Source organism: Leucopleurus acutus, assembly GCF_964270905.1.
Source record: "Leucopleurus acutus genome assembly, chromosome: 17".
Lineage (NCBI taxonomy): Eukaryota > Metazoa > Chordata > Mammalia > Artiodactyla > Delphinidae > Leucopleurus > Leucopleurus acutus.
In genome coordinates, this window is record NC_139159.1 from 3,080,870 (window position 1) to 3,107,420 (window position 26,551).

General features: G+C 45.6%; 1 protein-coding gene across 1 annotated transcript; it reads left to right on the forward strand.

Annotated features, from left to right (window-relative positions):
* Positions 1-22,029: 22,029 nt before the first annotated feature.
* Positions 22,030-23,022, forward strand: NPBWR1 (neuropeptides B and W receptor 1; the record flags this gene model as incomplete). Its single annotated transcript, XM_082858855.1, has 1 exon — positions 22,030-23,022. One exon carries the CDS (start codon positions 22,030-22,032, stop codon positions 23,020-23,022), a length of 993 nt encoding a protein of 330 aa, XP_082714981.1.
* Positions 23,023-26,551: the final 3,529 nt, after the last annotated feature.

Consider the following 26,551-nt stretch of genomic DNA (forward strand, 5'->3'; position numbering starts at 1 on the left):
TTTAGATATACGTTATCATAGAATATTGAGTAGAGTTCCCTGTGCTATACAGTAGGTCCGTGTTGTTTATCTATCTTATATATAGTAGTGTATGTGTGTGTGTGTGTGTGTGTGTGTGTTCATCCCAAGTTTCTGATTTACCACTCCCCTGTTTGTTTATCTTTCAACCTATTTTCTCTCTTTTGTTCAGATTAGAAATTTTCTAATTTTCCATTTTACCGTGTACCGGTTCTTTCCTTTGTCCCCTCCTGTCTGTTGTTGAGCCCATCAACAGCGCTTTTTATTTCCATTATTGTATTTATTTCGGTTTTAAAATTCCCACTGGGCTGCTTTTCTCTGCCGAGGCTTTCTGTTTTTCACTTATTTCAAGCGTCTTGTGATTGCTGCTGGAATTATCTTTATCGCGGCTGCCTGTTCTTTGTAGGCTGATTCTAATATCTCTGTCGCTGTGCTGCTGGCTTCCACTTACTGTCTTTTGTTCTTTCAGCTTGAGACCTTGTTCCTGGTGTGATGAGTAAGTTTCTATTGAAAGCTGGACATTTTTGTATTATATTATGAAACTCTGGATCTTATTTAAGCTTTGGGTTTTAGCTGTTTTTTTTCTGACACTTCTCTGGCAACAAAAAGGGGGGTGCATCTCCTTGACACTGCCAGCAGAGGAAGAAGTCCAAACTCCCCATTTGGTCTCCCAAAGGGTTTGGGTCTCCTGGTTACTGCTGGGTCGGGCTGAAAGCCAAGTCTCCCCTCGCGGGGTCCAGGGACACTGTGTTGGGGTCTCATGACCTGCACGCAGTCATTAAAGTCCCTGGTTCTGTGGGGATGAGGGGTGCCCGGTCACAGGCTGGTGGGGACCAGGAAGCTGGGTTCCTCGCTTTCCTTTTCCTGCGGTGTTTGGCTAGAGTAGAATGATTACTGTCTAAAAGTTTCTGTCCTCAGAGATTACAGTTTTCCTTGTCCTTTGACTAGAGAGAGCAGATCTTTTACTTGGTGGGGTGGGGGGACTTTTTGGATCTGCACCTCTTGGTGTTTCCAGGTTGCCTGTTTCTTTGGCTCCACAGGTGAGGCAAGAAGAAAAGCCAGGGAACTGCCCTGTGCTCCTCAGGTCACCAGGTCCCTAGCTGGTCTGCTTGCTCTCTACATTTTTGAGTTTTCTTATGTATGCTTTATGTAACGTCCAAGGTTTTTAGTTATACTCAGTGGGAACAGTAGGGAAACGTACATCTACAATCTCGGAACTGGAATTTCCCCTCCCTGTGGACTTGAGCTCATTTCCTGCCCATGTAGGCTGGGATTCAAGGGTCATTTTATGGCTCAACCAGTCACAGGTTCTTTTAGTCTAGACTGTGGCTTCCTGGTAAAGTAGACCCTGGCAGGCACTGCCTGGACCTCCATCTAGAACTGAAGGACTGATTTTCCTGGTAACCGGGAATGACGCAGCAGTTAGCCCTCAGCATCGGTTAGCCCCGAGCTGCCCTTCCTGGTGCAGCCACGTCCCTACGGCCAGTGCAAGGGTACCAAGTCCTCCACCATCACGCCAGCTTCAGAGCCCCCATGGGCTGGCTGAAGTCACCACTGAGGCTATGTCGGAGCCGGGCTTGTCCTCTGTGAGTCCTGTTTCCTCCCTTCCCTTCCCCTGGGGTGGGGGAAGGCAGGGGCTCCCTGTAAACTCAGAGTGGGCCTCTCAACGAGCCCTACCTGTGGCTGGGAGCTGTACGGCCATCTTTGAAACCTCAGAGACTTTGTATCTATTTGATTCCAGTGACTTCTGTTTGCTGGTGACCACACCCACGGTTCTTGCAGAGTTGTAGCCAGACTGGTCGTAACCCATTGCTTTCTTTCTCTTCACCCCCATGCCTCTCATGCCCAACTTCAAGGGGGACCTGAGTGGGTCCCAGTGGGGGACCTGCACTCTGAGTCATTCCTTACAATTTAGAGAACTCAGCGGGTCCTGCACCAGCAAGCCACGGCCCACAGTGCCCGGGGGACAGGTTGCATGGGCACAGCCCAGGGAGCTCCAGCCTGTGTGTGTCCAACAGGACTTGCCCCAAAATCCCCTCCAAACTTTGATTTGAGTCTTTCTTATTGGAGTTCAAATCTGTGAGGTCTTAATCTGTTTCTAACTTATAAATTAAACTTTATCACAGGTATGTATGTATAGGAAAAGATACAGTATCAATATATAGAGGGTTCGGTGCCGTCCACTGTGTCTTGGAACAGATCCCATGCAGATAAGGGGCAGCTACTGCACACTTTTTTACAGCTCTTACCTTTACAGTTGCAGCTCTGTTATTTCATGCTTATTTATATTTTCTCTTGCTTTTGTATTAACTATTTCCTAGCAACTATGAAAACAGAGCCACTTTGCTCTCTTAGCCGATTATAAAAATCACTTGCTGAGCTTATAAAAATGCAGACTCCTGGGATCCCTGCAGGTACAATGAAACAGACTTTTTACGGAGGAGCCTGGGAAGATATTTTAAATAAGCTTGTAGGTGAATCGTATCATCAAAGTGCGGAAAACTGATCTAAGTCAAAGTTAGTTTTATGTACTAATCGGTTAAACATCCCCAAAGGTTCCTCTCTTTCCCCAACCCTGATCAGACTTGGTGTGTGGACCGTGGTATGACTTTATTATAACATAATATTTATCAATTGACCTATCTATCGTCTATTTATCTGAGATTCATTTGAGTTGGAAACACTCTATAAACATCCACATTCACCCTTATTTGCTTTATTACTTGAATGTTTGCTTTCTAGAGAATTACGACAAAACAGCCTTTTATGAAAGATCTGTGCTATAGATTGAATGTTTGTGCCCCTTGAAAATTTGTATGTTGAAACCTAGCCCCTAATGTGATGGTATGTGGAGGTGGGACCTTTGGGAGGGGCTGGGATTAGTGCCCTTACAAAGGAAGCTCTTGAGAGATCCCTCACCCTTCTGCCACGTGAGGTTGTAGCGGACACTCGGCTTTGAACTGTATAAACCAGGAACTGGGCTCTCACGGGACACCGAGGCTGCTGGTACTTCGATCCTGGGCTTCCCGGCCACCAAGTGAAAACTACATTTCTGTTGTCTATAAGCCACCTGGTATGTGGTGTTCTAATTTAAGCAGCCAAAACAGGCAAAGACAACCTGCTTTGATTGACCCATTCATTCAAAAAGTATAATTGGACAATTACTAGGGCTGTTCTAAACCCTATGGTTGGTTACACCAGTGGATGAGAGAGAGAAAGCCCTGCTTTCAGAAAGCCTACCGTCAGCCATTGCATTTCTTATCTACTAACCCGAGTCACTCAGAGATAAGGGAAGAATGAGTGCATTTTGAATCGGAAGTGCATTCGGTCAGTTTGCCTTGGAATAATTTCATATTTTCTTAGGTGACAAGAATAAGTATGATCTAATAAATAATTTTAGTGAAGATAAACCAGGAGAAACTCAGCTTACCTTTCATGAAAGAAGTTTAGCAGATTTAAATTATTTTCCTGAGGGTGAGGGCTGTTAAACACCAAAGGGGTAATTAAAAAATAAGGTAAAGGAGGGTGGGAGGGAGGGAGACGCAAGAGGGAAGAGATATGGGGACATATGTATATGTATAACTGATTCACTTTGCTATAAAGCAGAAACTAACACACCATTGTAAAGCAATTATACTCCAATAAAGATGTTAAAAAAAAAATAAGGTAAAACCTCCACTTACAAATGCATCCAGAAATTTCGATATTTCAGGCAAAAGCCTGAAATTTTTCCTTCTATAACAGAGTACTTGAAATCAAATGTTTTCATCAAAATTTTATTAAGGCAAACCTCATTTTACCGTTAAATTGGTAGCTCTATTCAAAAGTACCAACCTACTTCTGCTCTAATTTTTGGTTCACGGTCTACTGTATAAACATAAAAATAATGCTGATTAAAAATTAAAGTGAGAAAACGTAGACGTTGAAGTTATAGAAACCATTCTCCAAATTGAGAGCAGACAGGATAAAAGTTGTATTTGCCACAGGGCTTTTTGTTTCTATGTGTTTTTTAATTTTAGCAAACAAACGAATGGAACCACAACCCACTGACTTTTGTCGACACCAATAACCCATAAATAATCTATTATAAGAATAGAAATGAGTTTTATCTGAGTCACACTGAGAACTATAGGCCCGGCAGACACAGATTCAAGAAGCACTTGAACTGTGTTCTCCCGACTACAAAACGGGGGGAGCTTACAAAGGCAGAACCCACAACGTTAAGTAAGTTGTTTGTCAAGAATTAGGATGGGAGCTGGCAAGCAGCAAGGGTGCTTGTTAGGCAAGGATCAGGTGGGGTCTGAAGTGGTTGCACACTCAAGGGGAGACCTGGAGACCCTGAGGTGGCAGCTGGCGGCTGCGGGCAGGTCCTGCTTTGAGGGCAGCTGGTGGTGTCCCGACTTTGACACAGTTCAAAATTCAAGTTCTCAGTGATGCAGGAATGTGTCTGAAACCAATATTCACAGTGACAACTGGGCTCCATTTCTGATGCCTGAACCACGGTTACTCCACTTTGTGTTTTTTTATTTCATTTGACAAAAAACGTGTGTTATCATATTCAGTTGAAAAGTAAATACAAAGTTGTGCATGTGCTTCGTTTATAACAACGTCAGCATGTAGGAGACTCAGTAAACGCTTGTTGAAGGTATTAATGAATAACGTAGAATATTCTCATGCCCATGGGCAGAGATCAAAAGATCAATATGCAAAGTGATTAGTTGTAGTAGGATTCTGGCCTTTTCCTCTTTCAGAGTCATCTTTAATTTGTATATTTTCAGCTCTTCCAGGTTTGAGTACAGCCAGCTGCCTAGTTCCTTTTTTTTTTTTTTAATTTTTATTGGAGTAGAGTTGATTTACAACGTTGTGTTACTTTCTGCCGTACAGCATCCATTTTGGCTTATCAATGCATTCTTTTCTTTAATGCTTAAAGCAGATGTACAGTACATGTCTGACGGGCCAGAAGACCGGCTGTCCATGAGCATAAACTTCAAGACAAATCACATACGAGCTAGAGCGGCGCCCCCACACCTCAACGTGTGAAAATTTCCCCCATCACTTTAGATACTTTCATCCTCAACATACTTGTCAAAAGTTAATAAATATGTTCGATGTCAAAAGCCTTAAAAAGTCATATTTGCCATGAAAAATGTGAGTATTAAGAAAGCATTTTCCTTTTGAACTATGAACGTAAAATTGTTTCTAGGCTTCTGCAGCCGCTACACAGATGCATAATTAAGCAGAAGAAATGAAGACGCCTTGCTTGGAGAACCTTTGCCCTTGCCTGATCAGGCTTAAAGGATCACGGAATCGGGACTGTGTCCTCAGAGAGGAATCTACCTGTGCTAAGTAGCTCCCATTTCTAGAACTTCACTAAGATTTCCATAAAGAGCATTATGGGAATTCTAATATTTATAGATATATAATGTAAATACATTTAATATTGTTATAGGTGCCCTGTATTGTAATGCAAGCATCTGTACAACTTGGAAATGGAAGAAAACACCAGTTAAAAAAAAAAAAAGAAAGAAACACTATTTGCTCCTAGTAAGATAAAAATAATTTAATGAGAGAATAAAGAAGGTGGGGAATGAAGGCTTTTTTCCCCTCCCTCAATTCTTTTTGGCATTTGGAACATGTGAAAATTCTATGAGTTTTGGGCCTCTTAAATTTAGTTGATTTCACCTATTTTTAAGATTTACTATTAAACTATTGCTGTAATTCCTGCTTTGTTGACTATTTAAACAACATGAATTGAGTTACTACCTCCTGAGAGGATACGGCGCCTGCTTTGACGGAATTTACAGTTTGGTCAGAAAGCCAGACGCGTAAACAAGTTAAGTAGGGTGACGAGAGGATGGGGGCAGTCAGAGAAGAAACATGACAGGAGACGGGCACGACCTGCTCCTGGCAGAGCAGTGACATCCTGGCCTCACACGTTTATGTGTCGTGTTTCCTACCCAATGCCTTCATTCATTCATATTCACTTATTCGGCACACGGTTTTCAGGAAGTGCCATGGGACACTTACATCACAGAAACAAGAGGCATTTTTCTCGTCTCACACATACCCCTTATCTTCTTCAAAATTGTATTTCCAATGTGGCCTGTGCTACTTTAAACTATTCTGGTATTTTTCACTCATAATTTGTGAAGATGAGAGAATTAGAGTAATTATTTAGGTAGATCAAAAAAATATTTTCATGTTTCCCAAATATTTCAGCATAGAATGTATAGGAGAATTATCTTAATTTGAGAGCAAAGGAAGTAAGAAGAGAAAAAGAAAACCCAAATGATTGGCCAGAGGAAACCCAGAAGAAATGCCCCACATAAGTGATTCAAACTACCACAAAGGCGTGACTCTCTCTCGAGTCCATCTGTGTGTGTCTATTCACCCGTACTACTTTTCCTCCAAATAAACACTTTACTTGTTTCACTAAAAAAAAAAAAAAGGAAAAGAAAGAAAGAAAAGAAAAGAAAAAGAAAACCCAAGAGGTTAGTATTATACTAATTTTCTCAACCACATTTTGAGTGGCCCCATTTCATGAGGCTCTTACAATTCCTGCAGCAAACAGTGACAGAGAAGTACCGCGTAGTGTTTTCTGCTCAGCCCTCTCTGACCCCCCTCCCACCTTCTCCCCATGCTCTAGAGTGTGTGGGTCCAGGGACACTGACCTCTGTGGGCTGCATCCATGGCTTCCCACTGAGTTTGGCCAGTGGGATGCTGTGCAGAGGTCAGAGGACAGGAAGGGACTGAGGGGTGTTTTCTGGGGTCTCCTCCCTGTGGAGCCAGGAGGTCCAGCTGCATCTTTCTCCCTTAGGGTGGTCCAGCTGCACGGCCCTGACCCTGAGACTGCTCTCTCCGTGTCCAGGGAACCCGGCCCTTGTTCACTCTTTCAGGCCCGTAGGAGGTGATGCCTCCTTCTTTTCCTCCAGAGGCTAGCTGTAGGATACATTTTTTCTTACTTCTTACCAATTTTCCTAAACATTACCTACACCTTTCATGGTCCTCTCGTTAAGACTCCTCAAAGGACTTCTCAAACGGAGTGTGCCGTTTGATTACGGCTGGGCCTGGAACATACTCTAAAGTGTATCTCAACAAAAATCCCCGAGTGGCTGTCTGGAGTGTGCCTTGAGCAAACTTGAAGTGTAGACAGCTCCACTTCTTAGTTTTAAAGGGTTTCAAGTTAAAAGAATAGACTAATTACAATGGAGACATTCTATTTCCTAAGAATTACGGACTCATTACAAATTCATGTACTGGAGTTTATGTTTCAACTTCATTTTAATTTGAAATAAACTTTAATTATTTAAAAGCTTTGCTAGGAAGATCATAAAATATGAATGTAAAAAGTTATTTCACACTATGCTAGCCGTGGTGACTATAACTGACCCATATGAGAATGTCTGGCACGCAATAAACGCTTATCACATGAAGGATTCATTTGTGATACAGAAGTACAAATTCTAACTTAAATTAAGTGAACATGTCTACAAAAGAAAAAACTCTTCAGAAAATTAAATTTCATCAGAGAATTGAAAATGTGATATTTTAGAGAGGCTGCCTTATACCTGTACCTTATCAGCAGCTGCCCCTGGCCTGGTAAATGAAAAGAAAATGGACAGCTCAGCAGGAAGAGACAAGTGGGCACAGAGCAGCCCCTGGGTTTCTATGACATCATCCCCTTGGTTTATCACAAACTGGCTTGAAGCAATCGGGATGCAAGACGGTTAGCATGTCACTAACATACTATCAAGAGCTATCGAGTACTATCAAGAAGTGAAATCTTAGAGGCTTCCCTGGCGGCGCAGTGGTTGAGAGTCCGCCTGCAGATGCAGGGGACGCGGGTTCGTGCCCCGGTCCGGGAAGATCCCACATGCTGCGGAGCAGCTGTGCCCGTGAGCCATGGCCGCTGAGCCTGCGCGTCCGGAGCCTGTGCTCCGCAACGGGAGAGGCCACGGCAGTGAGAGGCCCGTGTACCGCAAGAAAAAGGAACTGAAATTTTAAGTGTTAGCTGGTAAACAGAAGTGTCCGCAGTTTGGAAAACTATTTGGCAAGTTGGACAGCTTTACTGAACGTAACTTCAATGCTTTCTTGCATGATCTATAATTTTTTAGTTCTAAGAATTTCCCCATATATGACTTATTTATAAGGGTCCCTGGATATCATATTTTGCTTCCTGGCCTTCTACGGCAATAACTGAAGGGGAAAAGCAGTCTGGAGGAGTAATTAGGAGCAAGGGCTGGCGTGGTCTGGACTCTCCCACATCCGCTTACCACTTTGTGACCTTCAGCCCATGCTCTCTACACCACAGTGTCCTCATCGGGAGGATGGGAGGTAATCACAGCACCAAGCTGAGACTCAGACGAGCTGACACAGGCAAACCCGGCACTTCACAAACATCCAATCAACCTGAGTGTCTTACCAGAATGAGTTTTCTGCTGCCGTCCCTCCAAGCACGACCACTTTCCTTCCGGCTATCACAGGCAGTGACATGAAAATATCCATCTTGGTTTCAATTGTCAAAAATGTAAGACTTCTTGTCAGACAGAGAAAGACAAATATCGTATGATATTGCTTATATGCCGAATCTAAAAAAAAAATGATACAAATGAAACTTATTTACAAAACAGAAACAGACTCACAGACTTCGAGAACAAACTTCTGGTTACCAGCTGGGAAGGGTCGGGGGGAGGGATAGTTAGGGAGTTTGGGATTGACATGTACACACGGCTGTATTTAAAATGGATACCCAACAAGGACCTACTGTAGAGCACAGGGAACTCTGCTCAGTATTATGTAACAACCCAAATGGGAAATGAATAGATATGTGTATATGTATAACTGAGTCGCTCTGCTGCACACCTGAAACTAACACAACATTGTTAATCAACTAGACTCCAATATAAAATAAAAAGTTAAAAAAATGTAAGACTTCTCGACCATTTTTTAACACGAGCTAGTCTTGAAACAAGTCGAACTTTAGAAAAAGCATTTTACAGGATTTTTGATTGTTTCCCTCGGGCACCTACAACGCAGGCGGGAAATGGGGGTGGGGGAGCTCCTCCACGCACACGATGCTTTCCCAATGAAGCCGTTGCCAAGAGCGCTGGCTTCTCAGAACTTCTAGCGCAGTGTGGTCTCAGGGCATCATGCCGCGGTGCCCAGAGCTTTTCCAGGGGCAGCTGAGGTGTGTGCCTGGCACCGCCTCTGATTCTTCAGACCTGTGCAATGCTGGGAAGGGGCAGGTCATCTGAGGAGAGCCTACCTAGAGAGCACAGCAGCAGAACTCTTTCAAATCACAGCACAGAGGGAAAAAACACTCACGTTGCTTAGAGATGGTAAGTTCTGAGTAGTAGGTTACCATCCATATACAAGGGTTATCATGCCATCGTACACCTTTTCCAGTTCTCAGCATTATATTCTAAGTAGCTAAATAAGAACCTCCATGAATTATCAATATTACCTCTGTGTTTCTCACACAGGGCCATAAAAGAAAGCAGATGAATGAGAACAGCCTTTGGTCTTTTATTAAAGTTCCGTGACCTTTAAGTCACAGAAACTCCAGCCACGCCTACATTGCCTGCAAGCCGAGCTGACAGTGAAGCCGTAACAATGGCCAATCCTACAGGCAGCCTTGCGTGTTACTAGGCCGGCCGAGGGTAACCATGGAGAAACATAGATAACGATGAACAGCCAGGACCTCCTCTGAGTGCGTGCCGCACAGGCAGCACATAAATGGTTTGATCTGAGGGCATCCTTGCTTCAGAGTTTTCTCCACTACCCAGCTCAGTAACCGAAAATCTGAAGACTTCCCTCGTGTTGAAACATCTTCTTTGAAATATCTGAAATGACGAGCATCACCTGAGAGGGTTCGTGATTCACTCAGTAGCATCCTTTGAGACAGTAATTTGAGTTTATTGATCTTCCATTAAACATTTATTGAGCACCTCCTGGGTGCCTGACAGTCAAAGTCCAGAGACGAAGTCTACGTTCACCTCTCTGAATCGGCCCCAAGCAGTCCCAAAGGTAAGTGTACCTGTCACAGACCATATGAACAATTCCTTACATTCAGTCGTCTGCCGCCGGAAATTCTGCTCCCTAAAGACTGACTGTAAAGTCAGCACCCAGTGAGGATGAATCTCTCCTCCTCCATGATGGAACCGAACCAGTGACCAACCTGCAACCAGGTCGCTGGTTGTTCCTCCTGGAGAATTGTTCCCTGTTTTGGGCTAAACTATTTCTCTCTGCTGTTGGCAGACAAGGCCGCAGAGAGAGGGGTCAGCCTTGGCGAGGAGGAGTGTGTGCTGCTGAGCCCATGAACGGCATCCTTATCACCACGGATACTTTCCTCTCGTCCACGGAAAGGTCCTGTGGGGCTGTGGAAGGATGCTGACTGAAGCCACGGAGCGCCTCCACGGCAGTGGATACCCTTGGACGAGTCTTCACACGAGAGTGTGGTGGGCAGCCTCCTAGGATGGTTCCCGGGGGTCCTGCCTCTGGGCGTGTACGTCCTTGTGTGACGCCCTCCCCTTGAGTGGGGACTGGACCCAGTGACGTGCTTCGAGGAAACGAAATGTGGGAAACCGGTGACATGCCACCGACATGACGAGGAACTCTGCCTGCCACGTGCCCCAACAGAGAGGACGACCTGTCACGTGGCGAAGCGTGGGCCACGGCCAGCAGCCCGTGAGGGACTGAGGCTTCCAGATTCAGAGGCTGAGTCTTGCCCACAACCATGTTCCCTGGAGGTGGATCCTGTCCCAGAAGAGCCGTCACTTGAGCCAGCAGCTCTGACCCCTGATTGCAACCTTGCCAGCCCGTGAAGCAGGGGACCGGCTAAGCCATTACTGGATTGTTGTTCTGAGCCTCTAAGTTTTGGAGGGTAATTTGTTAGATAGCAACACAGAACTAATACAGACACAAACCCCATTTGAGAGATCTATCTACAGAGGTATGTGGATACCCAAACTTCCGCGTCACTAGTCCTCCAATCCTGTCCTTTCTGCATCCCTTACCATGCATTCAGCCAATCCATTAGCTACTGCTCATGAACTGATGTAGATGAATATTTCCCATCATCTGTCAGGCCAGAGAAGGCACACCAATTTTCTTTCAAATAACATGAAAGGTGACAGAGATGTCAGTTAGGATTAAATTTTGCTATAGTTTTGCTGCAACCCTACTGTCTGACTGTGCTGCAAATTGTGAGATACAAACAAGGTCATTTCATCATTAAGAGGCTGACGTATAACGACCTCAAAGATGAAAGTTCATTTCATCTGTAAGAGGCTGATGAGAACTCATTCTCTGCCACCGTAAAGATGGACGTGATTTTGATATCTGCATCAAGTCATTTGTTTTCTCAGATACACGGATTAATGTCACAAGGGTTACTCCCTAAGAGGCTACTGTAGCTAGTCCCATATTTCTGGATGTTGGATAGGAGAAGACCCCTCAAAACCTTATTGTCTCCTTAGGGCTCTGTCCTAATCTCCAGGAATTGTCTCGTGAAAACTTCACCAAGAACCTCTTCTTCACAAATTTAACAAGTTCAAAATAATCCCTTACCTTCATCTCTCACATGCCACTTCCTCCGTCTTCTAGTTCTTTCTGGTCAGAAGTTTTTCCTTTTCCCTATCATTGGTAAATGGGGCACCAGCCTCCTGGTCTTCTGGACTAGGAATGTCAAAATTCTCTCTCCTCAAGGAACACCACGCACGCTCACGCCTCATTCTTTTGTTTGTTTGTGCTCTTTGACCAGGACTGTCCATATCCACATCTTATCCTCATTATGTCCTTCGGAAACCAGCTACAATGCCACCTCCTCAGTGACGCCTCCCCTGATTTCCCCTGGTCGGCAAGAACAATTCTTCTCATGGACTTCCACCAGACTTTGCCCCAGCACTACTTCGTCTTTATTTTGGTACTTTATTCTTCGCTGCACTTCCTTAGGTGTGTTCTGTAGAATGCTTGTCTCTTGGAAGCATCCACATAAAAAAGTGTTTTCAGGTAATGAAAGTCTATAGAATTCTGCCTACTGCTGTTTGAATTGGAGTTCCTGATTTACGTTAGCATACTAAGGATTCCGAGAGGACCTGCAATAAGAAACTTATTCGGCCTTCACTTCCTTGCTCTACCGTATTTCACTTATGATCTACGACAAACTTGCAGAACTCTTTTGCCTTGTACAATAGCTGCTTTCTCGCTGTCCTATTTCCCAGTATCCTATACATCGTCTCATGCATTACGGTTCCTCAGTGATTGTTGTATATGCTGTGCATTCCTCCACACTCGGAGGCAGACAAATCTCAGACTACATTTTGGTGGTATTTTCTTCCAGCAAACTCTGCTAGAACTGGAACCAGGCCATCAGGAAGTAAAGGAAATAAATTATTCAGCTACAACCAGAGGGAGCTGACTGAGAAATCAGGACTGCTTGGGGCCACTATTAGTGAGAGAAGAGAGGAAGATGAATAAATAACACCACAGGATTTTAAATGGAACAATTATAAACCTTGGATGAAAGAAGACATAAAAACTTCAAGATTCACTATTCGAACTAAGCATTAGAGCATTCGTTCTATTGGATAAAGCGCCGATGAGTCAGCCAGGTCACAGAAGCACCCAGCCTCCTGTGGCTGGTGGATTCTCACGCCAACCTGGGATAATGCCTAATTGGCCATGAGTTGGCGGGTTAAGTGCCTTGTCCATGTAGGTACCATATTCCAGGACTTTAACTCTATTGTCATGTGAGTCTGTGTGCTACTGACCTGCCTTCCAATATGATTATGAGGAATCATCCTGTTACTGACATACTGAATTAGCGTGGTACATTTGTTACAACTGAGGAACCAGTATCGATAAATCATTATTAAAGTCCATAATTTACATTAGGCTTCACTCTTTGTCTGCTTTTCCCCCCAAGATTTGATTAATAAACTCGGTGACCACTTCACCCTGATGACTGTTTCCTTTCGTGAATCTCTCAGCAGCGTGACGCACAGAAATCAGATGTCATGTGTTTAGTCATATGTTTAGTATAATCAAAAGCATTTCATTTTAAAACAGTAAAAACCAAGCAGCTCTAAGAAGATTTATCCCAAAAAAATGAACACAGAAAAATGCTGCAACTTATTTTATGATGGGAACTATCTTCCAAAGAACATCTGTGTAAACAAACCAGCATTATGCAGACACTTAAGCCCTCAGACTTGAGGCATCAGATCTTCATCACCCATCGCTCAGTCTCAATGATGCTCTTGGCACACAGGGCTCCAACATGAAGACACATTTTGACCAATTTGTGTTTATTATCTTATCTTCCTAAGCTATAAAAGCAAACTGATACCAAGAGTGGTATTTGAGAAGAAAAGCATTTCCCTCTACCCTTTCTAGGTTGTTCTGGCTGGTCTAAGAATTAAATTGACGTGAGACAGATTAACAGGAGAAAACCAGATGTAATTACGTATGCACAGGGGCCCCGTAATATAAGGCCGCAGATGTGGCGCCTGAGAGAGGAGAAGGGGGTGCCCGGGGGGGACTTCAGCGGGGAGAAGGCAGTTCACACGGAGGCGGGAAAGCAGATGTTTGGTGACAGATGCTTGCTGGGCCCCCAGGGACAGTGGGACACACAGAGGACTCTGGGTCCCCCCAGGCCCGACCCGTGCTCTTTGTAGATCTCCGGTGACAGTGCCCTTCCTGGACCAGGGCCTTTGTCTGAGCTCTTTAGGCAGTTAAGGGGCAGGTACGAAGACAGACTTCCTACTGTATTACCTAGGATTTCCAGTACAATATTGAAAAAGAGTGGCGAGAGGGGACATCCTTGCTTTGTTCCCAATCTTAGGGGGAAAGCATGTAGCTTCTCATCATTAAATATGATGTTACCTGCAGGGGGGTTTTCTGGATAAATGTTCCTTATCAAGTTGGCGTCCTCCACTATTCCTGCTGAGAGTTTTATCAGCATGAATGGGTGTTGGATTTGGTCAAATATTTTTGATGTTTCTATCGATAAGATATCTGGTTTTTCCTCATTAGTCTGTTGATGTGATAGAGTACATTAACTGATTTTCAAATGTTGAACCAAGCTTGTATACCTGGGATAAATCTGACATGGTCGTGTTGTACAATACTCTTTATACATTGTTGGATTCAATTTGCTAATATTTTGTTGAGAATTTTCATCTATGTTTGTGAGACACACTGATCTGTTGTTTTCCTTCCTTATAATGTCTTTTCCTGGGTTTGGTATTAGGGTGATGCTATTCTCACAGGATGAGTTCTGAAGCGTTTTCTTTGTTTCTATTTTCTGAAAGAGGTGGTAGAGAATTGGTATCACTTCTTTCTATTGTTTTTGTGTTTTCAGTTTCATTGATTTTGACTCTGACTTTGTTTCTTTTGTTCTGCTTACTTTGGATTTAATATGTTCCTTTTTATTTTTTTTCTACTTTCCTACAGTGGAAGTTTAGATTATTGATTTTAGATCTTTTTTCTTTTCTTTCGAATATACGCATTCCATGCAATTTCCCTCTCAGCACTGCTTTCGCTGCATACTACAAATTTTGATAAGCTGTATTTTCATTTAGCTTAAAATATTTTAAAATTTCTCTTGAGACTTCTTCTTTGCCTTATGTGTTGCTTAAAAGTGTGTTGTTTAATCTCCAAATATTTGGGGATTTTCCAGCAATCTGTTATTGATTTCTAGTATAATTCCATTTTGGTCCAAGAGAAAACTTTATGTTGTTTCTGTTCTTTTAAATTAGTTAAGGTATGCCTTATGGCCCCAAATGTTTTCTGTTTGGGGGAATGTACCATGAGCTTGAGAAGAATATGTATTCTCCTGTTATTGGAGTAAGTACTCTGTAAGTGCTGATTAGATCTAGGTGATGAACGGTGCTGTTCAGTTCAACTATGTCTTTACTGATTTTCTGCTTGTTGGTTCTTCTGTCAATTACTGACACAGGGGTGTTGAAGTCTCCAAGTACAATAGTGGGTTAGCCTATTTCTCACTGTGGTTCTATTAGTCTTTGCTTCATGTATTTTGACTCTATTGTTAAGTGCTACACATCCAGGATGGGTCTGTCTCCTTGGAGCGCTGCCTCCTCTATCTTTATGGTTGTTTTGTTTGTTTGTTTTGTGGCACGCGGGCTTCTCACTGTTGTGGCCTCTCCCGTTGCAGAGCACAGGCTCCGGACGCGCAGGCTCAGAGGCCATGGCTCACGGGCCCAGCAGCTCCGCGGCATGTGGGATCTTCCTGGGCCGGGACACGAACCCGTGTCCCCTGCATCGGCAGGCGGACTCTCAACCACTGCGCCACCAGGGAAGCCCTCCTCTATCTTTATGTAATGCCGTTTCTTATTCTGACAATCTAGCTGGGTCTGAAATCTGCCACGCCTGAAATTACCATTGCTATTCCAGATTTCTTTTGGTATCTCTTTCCCCATCCCTTTACTTAAATTTTTTTTATTGTGGTAAAATATATATTATATAAACATGACATTTTCTTTCTTTCTTTTTTGGCTGTGCTGTGCGGCTGGTGGGATCTTTGTTCCCCCACTAGGGATCAAAGCCACACCCTCGGCAGTGGAAACACAGAGCTCTAACCACTGGACCACCAAGGAATTCCCTAAATACGACATTTTAACCATTTTAAGTAACCAATTCAGAGACATTAATTATATTCACAACATAGTGCAACCATCATCATTATCTATTTCAAAACCTTTTTTTTTTGTAGCCATGGTTTAAAATTTTTTCCAGTGTTACTGAGGTATAGTTACATATAGTTACATATCACATTCTGTAACTTAAAGGTATACAACATGTTGATTTTTTCCAGTGTTACTGAGGTATAGTTACATATAGTTACATATCACATTCTGTAACTTAAAGGTATACAACATGTTGATTCGTTACACATATATGGCAATATGATTACCGGCATAATGTTAGCTAACACCTCCATTATGTCATACAATTACTGTATCTTCTTTTGTGTTGAGAGCACTGACATTTATTCTCTTAGCAACTTTTAAGTATATAGTGCAGAATCTATGATCAGTTGATAACAATACTATCTATCCCCAGAACTTATTATCTTCTAACTGGAAGTTTGTACTTTTTGACCAACATCTCCCCATTTCCCCCTTTGCACAGCTCCTGGTAACCACCATTCTACTCTCTGCTTCTATGACTTCAGCTTTTTTAGATTCTCCTTATAAGTGAGAACACACAGTGTTTAATTTTCTCCATCTAATTTCACTTAGCCCAGTACACTCAAGGTCCATCATGTGTTCGCAAATCATGGGATTTTTGTCTTTCTCATGCTGAATAATACTTCATTATATATATATAATGTGTTTGTGCTTTAGGTGTCATATCCAAAAAAATCATTGCTAAGACCCATGTCAAGGAGCCTCTTCTTATGTTTTCTTCTAGGATTTTTACAGCTTCACATCTTACATTTAAGTGTTTAATCCATTTTGAGTTAATTTTTGTTTGTGGTGTAAAATAGGGACCCAGTTTTATTCTTTTACATGTGACTATTCAATTTTCTCAGCACCATTTATTGAAGAAACTATCTTTTTTCCACTGAGTGTCTATGTTCCCTTGTCCATTATTAGTTGACCATATATGTGTGAGAGCCCAAGCTCTCAATTCTGTTCTATTGGCCTATGTGTCTGTTTTTATGCCAGTACCATACTGTTTTGATTATACAGTTTTGTAACATAGCTTGAAATCCGGAAGTATAGTACCTCCTGCTTTGCTCTTCTTTCCCAGGATTGCTTTGGCTATTTGAGGTCTTTGTGATTCCATATGAACGTTAGGATTGCTGTTTCCACTTGTGTAAAAAATGCCATTGGAATCTTGATAGAGACTCCATTGAATCTATTGATGGCTTTGGATAGTATGGACATTTTAATAAAATTAATTCTTCTAGAATATGAACACGAGACATTCATTTATTTGTGTCTTCTTCAAATTCGTTCATCAATGTCTTGTAGTTTTCAAGATCTTCCACCTCCTTGGTTAAGGTCTTTGTCTTTGAATTTCAGCAGTTTTATTATAATGTGTCTTGAGGAAAGTCTGTTTGGATTAAAATAATGGGGTGGTCTATTAGCTTCGTGGACTGCAATGTTCAAATCTCTCCCCAGGTTTGGGAAGTTCTCCGCCATTCTTTCTGTAAATAACCTTTCTGCTCCCTTCATTCTCTTTTCTTCTGGAACTTCAATAATTCAGATACTAGTTTTTCTGATGGTGTCCCACAGATCATGTTGGCTTTCTTTACTCTCTTTCATTCTTATTTTTCTCCTCAGAAAAATAAGGTTACTTCAAAGTTCCTATCCTCTATCTCACTGATTCTTCTATTTAGTGTCCTCTATTCCATTTTTCATTCCACTCATGAATTTTTCAGCTCCAGAATTTCTGTTGATTGCTTTTTATGGTTTTTATCTCTTTGTTAAATTTCAATCTTTTTGTTCACTTTTTTTTTTTTTTTTTTTTTTTTTTTGTGGTACGTGGGCTGCTCACTGCTGTGGCCTCTCCCGTTGCGGAGCACAGGCTCCGGACGCGCAGGCTCAGCGACCATGGCTCACGGGCCTAGCCGCATGTGGGATCTTCCCAGACCGGGGCATGAACCCGTGTCCCCTGCATCGGCAGGCGGACTCTCAACCACTGCGCCACCAGGGAAGCCCTTTTTGTTCACTTTTGATTGCATATTGTTTACTTGATTTCATTCATCTTTCTCTGTTGTCTTGTAGGGCACTGAGTTGACTTAAAACAGTTATTTTGAGTTCTTTATCAAGTAAATCACAGGTCTCCATGTCTTTGGGTTCAATTACTAGAAGATTATCATGATCTTTTGTGACTTCACGTTTCTTTGATTTTTCATGTTCTTTGGAGTTTTGCGTTGTTGGATTCAAATGTGAAGTAGCAGTCACCTCCTCCAGTTTTCACTAGATGGCCTTCAGGGCAGCAATTCCTTTCATCAGTCCTGCTGTAGATTCTGAGGCTTTCTCTGACCTTGGATGGATACCCCTGCTTCTCAGTTCTTGATCCCTCCCCTCTTATGGCAGAAGTCTTGAGCTTCTGTGTCTTCTCTCAGTCCTACTAAGCACCAGACAGGTTGCTGGTAGCCTCTGCCGGTTCCCTGCAGGTGGCACACAGACCACGTCTGTGATTTCTCCTTTGCCTGCAGACCCTGGCCTGCCTTCTGCCTGTGCTCCCCACCTACCAGAGCTGGCTCAGCCCACTGTATGCACAGGGAGCCCACTGCAGAGCGCTAGGAGCTGTGGGGCTGCCTGAGGGTCACTTGGGGAGTGGGGATCTGTGGGTGGTATTTCCCCTGCATCTCGTGGGCAGGCTTCCTGAGTCCAGAATGCAGTCAGCAGGGAATCTCGTACCCCACTCTCTATCTGCTCCTTCCTCCATCATGGCTCTCCCTCTTCAGTGTTCTGAATGCTGCAAGAGAGAAATGAGTCTCTCTGGCAGCATCCTGCACAGCTCAGGGAGCCAGGAGTTCACTCACTGGCTCTCCCTTTCCCTCACGGGAGAAATCACAGGCCATCTAGTTTAGCCCTAAGCTGTGCGGCCTTGGGTGTGGGGTGATGCCAGCAAAGATAAGCTGTTCCTTTTACCCTCTAATGTGTCCAAGCTTGTGGGTTTTTTCCCTCCAATGCAGTGCTGGAGCTTCTCTGGAAACCTTGACTTCCGCAAAAGCTCTCTTGCCTGAAGGAGACCACCCACGTCAGTGTTCTGCAGAAGCTCCCAGGCAGCGGCCAAGAGGGGCTGGAACCAGCTCACAGTGTCCTGTAGGTTCCACAGCTGGTGCCACAGTCTGTCTGCCTATCACCTGATGCACCGGTGGGTGAGATTCCTTCTGGGTCCCTTGGTGTATGGTGCTTGGTTCCACAAATTCCACAGAGGCACTTCTGCTTACGGATGGATGCCAAATTTTTGTTGTTGAAGGGGAGAACAAACTAAACTAAAAGTACCATTAGCTCTAAAAAGACCCAACGACAAACAATTCTTAATCTTTTCAAGTATTTAGAGAGTACTTACGTTTTACACATTACGATAACCTTATATATCCTGTAAGTATCTTTTGGCCTGCAAGTTCCTCTTTCTACATCTTTTACTTGCATCTAGTATAATTTATGACACATAGATAGATGATGCCCAGTATATGACAGCTATATAAAACTGACTTTAGAAAAAATCAAGACCATTAATGAAAGGGTAATCCATAAAGCACATACAAATAATTCCAACTGCAAAATCTGTATTATAAACTGTCGCAATCAACTCACTGATGGATGGACAGTAGTTCAGATCCCTAACGTATTCCATGATAATACTAAGAGAGACACAACTGGTGTAGCTGTAATAATATCAAACAAAGGAGGCTACGTACAAGAAGTAGTCGTAGCCCAGTTAAAGAAGAATATTTTACAATGGTGAAAGAGTCCACTTCGTGGAAAAATATGACAATCTTAAATCTGTGTGCATCGAATAAAACAGCATCAACTTATGTAGTAAAAATTGACAAAATTAGAAGCATGGAGAAATCCACAATCATTGGCTGATATTTTTTAACTCATCTATCTCAAAAATTGATAAAACAATCAGATAAAAAATACTGACAGAGAGAAGATTTAAACAACACAATAATAAATTTGACTAGCTGACGTTTGTAGGGTGCAATAGTCTACACCCAACAACTGCACCCAACAAATGCAGAACACACATTATTTTCAAGTAAACATAAAATAATTAGAGAACTATTTATTGGGCAATGTTTCAACAAACACCAATGAACTGAAATCATACTATTTGTACTGTGTCCACGTGCAATTAAGCTAGAAATCAATAATTAAAAAGCTAGAAAGTCTCCAAATGTTTGCCAATTAAGCAACTACATAATATGTATATATATACATATATACGTATATACACATACATACACACAGATATATGCACATGTATATACATGTGTGTATTATATATACATTATATATATGTGTGTATATATCTTTCTTTTTGGTTTCACTTAACATCGTATGGTGTTTTCTCACATATTTTTGCTCATGGACATTGACTCTCTTGACATGTTATTCACACGACGCATGAAACTGCAGGGAAGCCAAAATTACACAGATTCTAGTAAACGGAGGACTGAGTGGGTGAAGGAAAGCATCTGCGCCGCTGCCCCTCCAGGCCTCTTCCGCCGGCTCCTCTGGGTCTCTTTCTCGGTGTCTCGAGCCCTCTCCTTTTCCAAGGCTTCATAAAGGATCAAACGCGCACTTCATCTGGGCTTTTTGCCTGCTCTCGTGAAAGGGAAATTTCTTGGAGGGAAGCAGGATAGAACCCCGTGCTTTAATTTGCTGGCTCTCCCAAAGGAAAGTGGAGGACGACAACAGGAATTCGAGGGAAGTAATACTGAGCTGATTTCACTCGGTCCTCAGAGATGAGGTGCCCAAGGTGAGGTCCTCTTAAATGAGGAAGACTTGGAGGCTCCCGGAGCGGGGCCTTGGCAACACTGCTGCGACCGCGGGGTAGTTCTCTTCAGGGCAGAATCGGAAACACTTTATTTTTATGTATATATTTATAAATAAATATATATATATATTTTTTTTTTTTTTCCAGAAAGCAAGCCTTAAGTATCTCAGATTGTCGACCATGACGTGTTCCTAACAACCTTATAAACTTGTGGAGGCCAGAGTCATAGAAAACGGGTGATTTGCATTTGAAGACTGCGTGCACGTTCCCTCTGTATAGCCTTGCAATATGAATGTAACTTAACATTTTAAATTACATAAGCCCACTGGCGGTACGGTGTTAAAGAAAACTGGAACGGGAGCCTTAACTGCCTTGCGCTCCTTTTCAAATAGACCCTGCAACACCTTACCTTTGCTTTCCTTTCATTTAATTCTTAACAGGAGCGCTTTTCATGAATTCACACGGAGTGAGGTCACACTGGCGGAACGAAGAAAGTTAGTCCTTAATTTCCGGGTGAGGCTGTTCTCGGTTCCCGGCTGCTCTGCTTGGGGCGGGGCGCTGGGGGCGGGACGAGCCGAGGCGCGGGAGGCCGGCTCCCGGCGCGCGCAAGGGGCGGGGCCGCGCGGCCCGCGGGCGCCGCTGCCTCCCCCGCCCCTACCCCCGCCCCCGGAGCGTTCCCGGAGCCGCAGGACCGACCGTCCCGGGACCGGCCGGGGGAGGCAGCGGTGGCTGTTGGGCCCGCTCTTACCCGAGGCGCACGGAACCGCGGGTCCCCGAAGCTGGCCGCTGCCGGGCTCGCTGGGGTGACCGGGGCCTCCGGGGGCCGGGCGGGGGCCGGGCGGGGGCCAGAGCTGGGCCAGTGGGTTTGTATTTTTCCCCTGAGGGTAACGTTTGCTGGAGCCAGCGGGTCAGAATAAGAGTTCAACAGGTGGCAGAAAGTGGTTGTTTGAACAAAACCCTGCCTCCTCCAAGCTCTGGACCCTAAATCCCCGCCCTCAACTAGAAAGGTGTTGACCAGGAACTGAGATACCGAGATAGTTACAGGATTAGATGTTGTTCAAGTTGGAAGAGACTGAGAATTGACTTGGTCTAATCTCTTCATTTCAGACATGGGGAATCTAAAGCCCAAGAAGGAGAGGTGATGGACGTTGATTCGCATGGAAGATTAATAAAAGAATCTACCACCTCGGGAAAAGACAAAGCAAAACAAAACAAAAAACAGGTGGCAGAGAGCGATCACGTGGGGCAGGTTGGGCGGCGAGCCGCCCCCTCGCCTCGGAACCGCCCTTCGGTGCTGCCCGTCGTCGACGAGCCTAGCCGGCGTTCTCCGCTCCGCTCTGCGGCTCCGGCGTCCGCGGCGCCCGTGCGCTGAGAGGCCGGCGGGAGCGCGCCGCCCCGGGAAGGCCGGAGACGGGCTCGGAGCGCGGCCGCGAGCGCCCCGGCGCAGGTCGGGTCTCCGGGACCGCGGAGCCCCGCAGGGAGGCGGCCGAGGGGACCGAGGCCCTGGCCCCGGCCAGGATGCGCAACGCGTCGTCCTGGGGCCCGGAGCACGCCAACACGTCGTGCCCCGCGCCCGCGCTCGGCTGCCCCAACGCGTCCGGCCCGCTGCCGCCGCTGCCGCCGCCTCTGGCCGTGGCCGTGCCCGTCGTGTACGCGGTGATCTGCGCCGTGGGGCTGGCGGGCAACTCGGCCGTGCTGTTCGTGCTGCTGCGGGCGCCCCGCATGAAGACCGTCACCAACCTGTTTATCCTCAACCTGGCCGTGGCCGACGAGCTCTTCACGCTCGTACTGCCCATCAACATCGCCGACTTCCTTCTTCGGCGCTGGCCCTTCGGGGAGCTCATGTGCAAGCTCATCGTGGCCATCGACCAGTACAACACCTTCTCCAGCCTGTACTTCCTCACGGTCATGAGCGCCGACCGCTACCTGGTGGTGCTGGCCACGGCCGAGTCGCGCCGGGTGGCCGGCCGCACGTACGGCGCCGCGCGCGCCGTGAGCCTGGCCGTGTGGGGAGTCGTGACGCTGGTCGTGCTGCCCTTCGCCATCTTCGCCCGGCTGGACGACGAGCAGGGCCGGCGCCAGTGCGTGCTGGTCTTCCCGCAGCCCGAGGCCTTCTGGTGGCGCGCGAGCCGCCTCTACACGCTGGTGCTCGGCTTCGCCATCCCCGTGTCCACCATCTGCGTCCTCTACACCACGCTGCTGTGCCGGCTGCGCGCCATACGCCTCGACAACCACGCCAGGGCCCTGGAGCGCGCCAAGAAGCGGGTGACCGTGTTGGTGGTGGCGATCCTGGCCGTGTGCCTCCTCTGCTGGACGCCCTACCACCTGAGCACCGTGGTGGCGCTCACCACCGACCTCCCGCAGACGCCGGTGGTCATCGCCGTCTCCTACTTCATCACCAGCCTGAGCTACGCCAACAGCTGCCTCAACCCCTTCCTCTACGCCTTCCTGGACGACAGCTTCCGAAGGAGCCTCCGCCAGCTGCTGGCGTGTCGCGCCGCCGCCGCCTGAGCCGGCGCGCCGGGAGCCAGCGGCCCGGCGCTCAGGGTGGTCCCTGAGCCGCAGCTTCGCCCCCCGCCCACCAGCTCTCTAGAGATGCAGGTTCTCGGGCCCCTGCCCAGGCCCGCGGACTCGGACGCGCTTTGGCTGCGCCCGCCCTTTCAGTGTGCCAAGCCCTCCAGGTGGTGCGGAGGCGCGCAGGACATGGGGACCGGCCGAGGCGGCGGAGAGCGCACAGACCTCTCCCTCTCCCTAAGGCCCAAGGGCGCCGAGGCGACCCCCGAGCTTGACACGGAGGGGAGGAAGGAGAGAAAAGAGGGCAGTACTGCAGAGACCCTCTTCCGGTTCCCCCCGCCTCCCGCCCCAGCCGTCCGCAGCCCGGCTCTTCGTGGAGCCCTCGGCGCTCCCTCGCCGCGGAGGTGCGAGGGGAGAGATGCTAAGGCCGCCCGGGCCTTTGACGGGGAAGACAGACAGCTCGGGTGGCGGGTCAGGAGTGAGTGTGTAAGTGTGTGTGTGTGAGTGTGTGTGTGTGTGTACGCGCGCGTCTATGCGTGCGCGCGTCTAGCAGAGGCCGGGGCTTTGGATGCAGGGGGATGGAAATTGGCTGTGATGCCTACACAGCAGTGATAAGAATGGTGACAACCCCCTTCCTGTCCCAGCCTCTTCTTTCTTTGCCTTTCCGCTTTCCCACCCACGCTGTCCCTGCGGGGACCCGGCCGCCGGGCTCGGGAAGGGCCATGGAGTCGGATCCCCGGCCGGGTTGCGGCGCCCCCTGGCGGAGCCAGCTGCGGGAACCGAGCATCCAAAAACAGCGCTGGGTGTGCAGGTGAGCGCACCTGCGAAACCGCTCTTTCCGTGGCTGGGTTACTTGTCATCGCTTCTCGCTCCAGAGGGCTCCACTCCCCCACACACACACCAACGCCCCTGTGCCCCCGTCGACCTAGTACAGCTTGGAGCAGTTCGTTGCAATTCTTAGTGTGCAATTGCTTTTGAAGACCGAGAACTTTATGTGTGCCCTAATCTCACGTTTTGGGCGAGTTAATGAGATGAGGAGATGCGTATCCATCCTCCGTTCCCCTCTTCCTCATATTCCTCTTGCTGTTCGCCTCAGGGGACCCAGGGAGCTGAAATGACCGACGCCCTCATGATAACCTCTCCTGGTTCCCTTTCCACAGGGAACTGTGGATTATTTGTACTTTATTTCTTCGTCCCAGACGGCAACTGGGAGATGTCTGGTCTCACAGGGAGACCAGACAGCACCCTATATTTTATCTCTACTTCTGGGAGACAAAAGTGGATTAAGAGAGAGGACTGACATTGGCTTTGCCCAGCCATCTGCAGTTTACACTTCAGATCTGAGGGCAGAGCTTTAACCAGACTACAGTCATTAATGAGTGTTTTAAAAGATATTTTTTTCCCTTTGGGATGAATTCCAAACAGGAATGAAAATTTCTAAAAGTATTTGTTTCCCAGGGTCAGTGTTACGTGTGATAAAAATTATGAGTGTTGCTGGCAGAATTTGTTTACTTAGTTTGATGGCCATTAACTACATTCTCAATTACTTATCTTCAAAATACTTCTAACAAAATAAATGAAAAGGAAATCTCTCCCTTGGGTTTTTCCCAAGGAAGAAGCTAACTCCCTTGCTGATTTTCATGAATAAGAATTGCTTCCTTAGCTCTCAGAGTAATTAGGAACAATGCGATACTTCATAGCTATCAGTTTAGAAAATGTAAATTTAGAAACCTACCTTGGGTGACAAATAATAGTAAAATTTTCAAAACATGGTTTTCCGTCTCCAGTGCATTTTGAATGATGTACATCATGGCATTTGAACAGTCCTCTGCTGGTGGGCTTCAGCGGCCTCTTGGAATTCGTTTTAGTATCTTCCAATTTCTTGGAAACATTCTATTGATTTTCTTTATGACTCACAATTATTTTGTGAATCCTCCGTATATTTTCAAAAGAAAAAATGTAAGCTTAGCGTAATTACCACATTCTCTAAGGTAACGGACAGAGAGTAAAGTGGGTATTCGGCCGCAAACACAGACGAGTGTGATAATCTGGATTTGAAACCTCATCTGCCTTCGTAAACTCCGTGGCTGTACTTTGACATCTTCTGAACACAGATCGGGGGAGAGCCATGTGATCCACCTGTCCACGGCATCATGCCTCCCACAGGTCAGCCTGGCTGTCTTGGAATCTACCAAGAAGACTGCTGGAAAAACACAGGACTGACACGGCTGCGCTGTCCACACAGCAAGGCGTGGACTGGCATCCTAGTGTGCGTGTGTGATTAAATGGGACCCAGTACTTCAGTTTCCTCCTGGCTTTCTAAATTATTGGATAGACTGTGGTATCATTACTTCTAGGTTGTTGCCTTCTTATTAGCATGTAGAAACCCAGATTGTACGTCTCAGACTTCCTTTTTAGGACTTGGGTCCTAGGTAGAATAAATATGCTGACAGCCATGCCAAAGTAGAATTTACTTACATCGTTGCATTGCAAAGCTTCTAACTCTGTGTTTGATTTTTGCAGTCTTCCTGCAAACCGTGTTGTTTGGTTATACCACTTCTGATATTTTTAAATGTCCATTTGGTTTTACTTAACTTAGTACAGTTATATAATGTATGTGCTTAGGCGTTCTCTTGAGAAATGCAGAAACCCTGCTAGTCCCTTGCACAGAAGCTCTGTTTAAAATAAAAGCTGAAACAGTCTGTGTGAAGAGTGAATATTCTATTTCCTGAGAACATGGGATCCATAATTCAGTCACCTTAGTATTTATGCATCATTACTTTTATTTTATTATAAATTTATTCATTTTATTTATTTATTTTTGGCTGCATTGGGTCTTCGTTGCTGCGCACGGGCTTTCTCTAGTTGTGGCAAGCGGGGGCTACTCTTCGTTGCGGTGCATGGGCTTCTCATTGTGGTGGCTTCTCTTGTCACAGAGCACTTGCTCTAAGTGCGCGGGCTTCAGTAGTTGTGGCACGTGGGCTCAGTAGTTGTGGCTCGCAGGCTCTAGAGCACAGGCTCAGTAGTTGTGTCGCACGGGCTTCGTTGCTCCACGGCATGTGGGATCTTCCCGGACCAGGGCTCGAACCCGTGTCCTCTGCATTGGCAGGTGAATTCTTAACCACTGCACCACCAGGGAAGTCCCAATGCATCATTAATTTTAAAAATACTGCCTTCAGGGAAAACTTATCTAATGGGTAAGCAATGCATAAACAGAAGTACTTGATAGGATAAGGTTAAGAATGAAATCCCCCCCCCCTTATTTTGGTTGATTGTGGAGATGATGTCAAACTGCTGATTAGCACAAGAACCCTAGTACATGCGCTGGGCAGAGAAAGGATAATAAGCTTTTTATCGTATTTATTTCTTGAAAATTTGAGCAGCTTGTGTGGAGAGTGAGAAGGGAAGAGAAATTGCTTAAGTTGCCAGCACACACATTACTATTTCAGCTAACAGGATGCACAGATGTGGCACACACGTGTGCAAGGTAGAGAGTCTCACCAAAAAGACCCTCAAAAGACCCAGA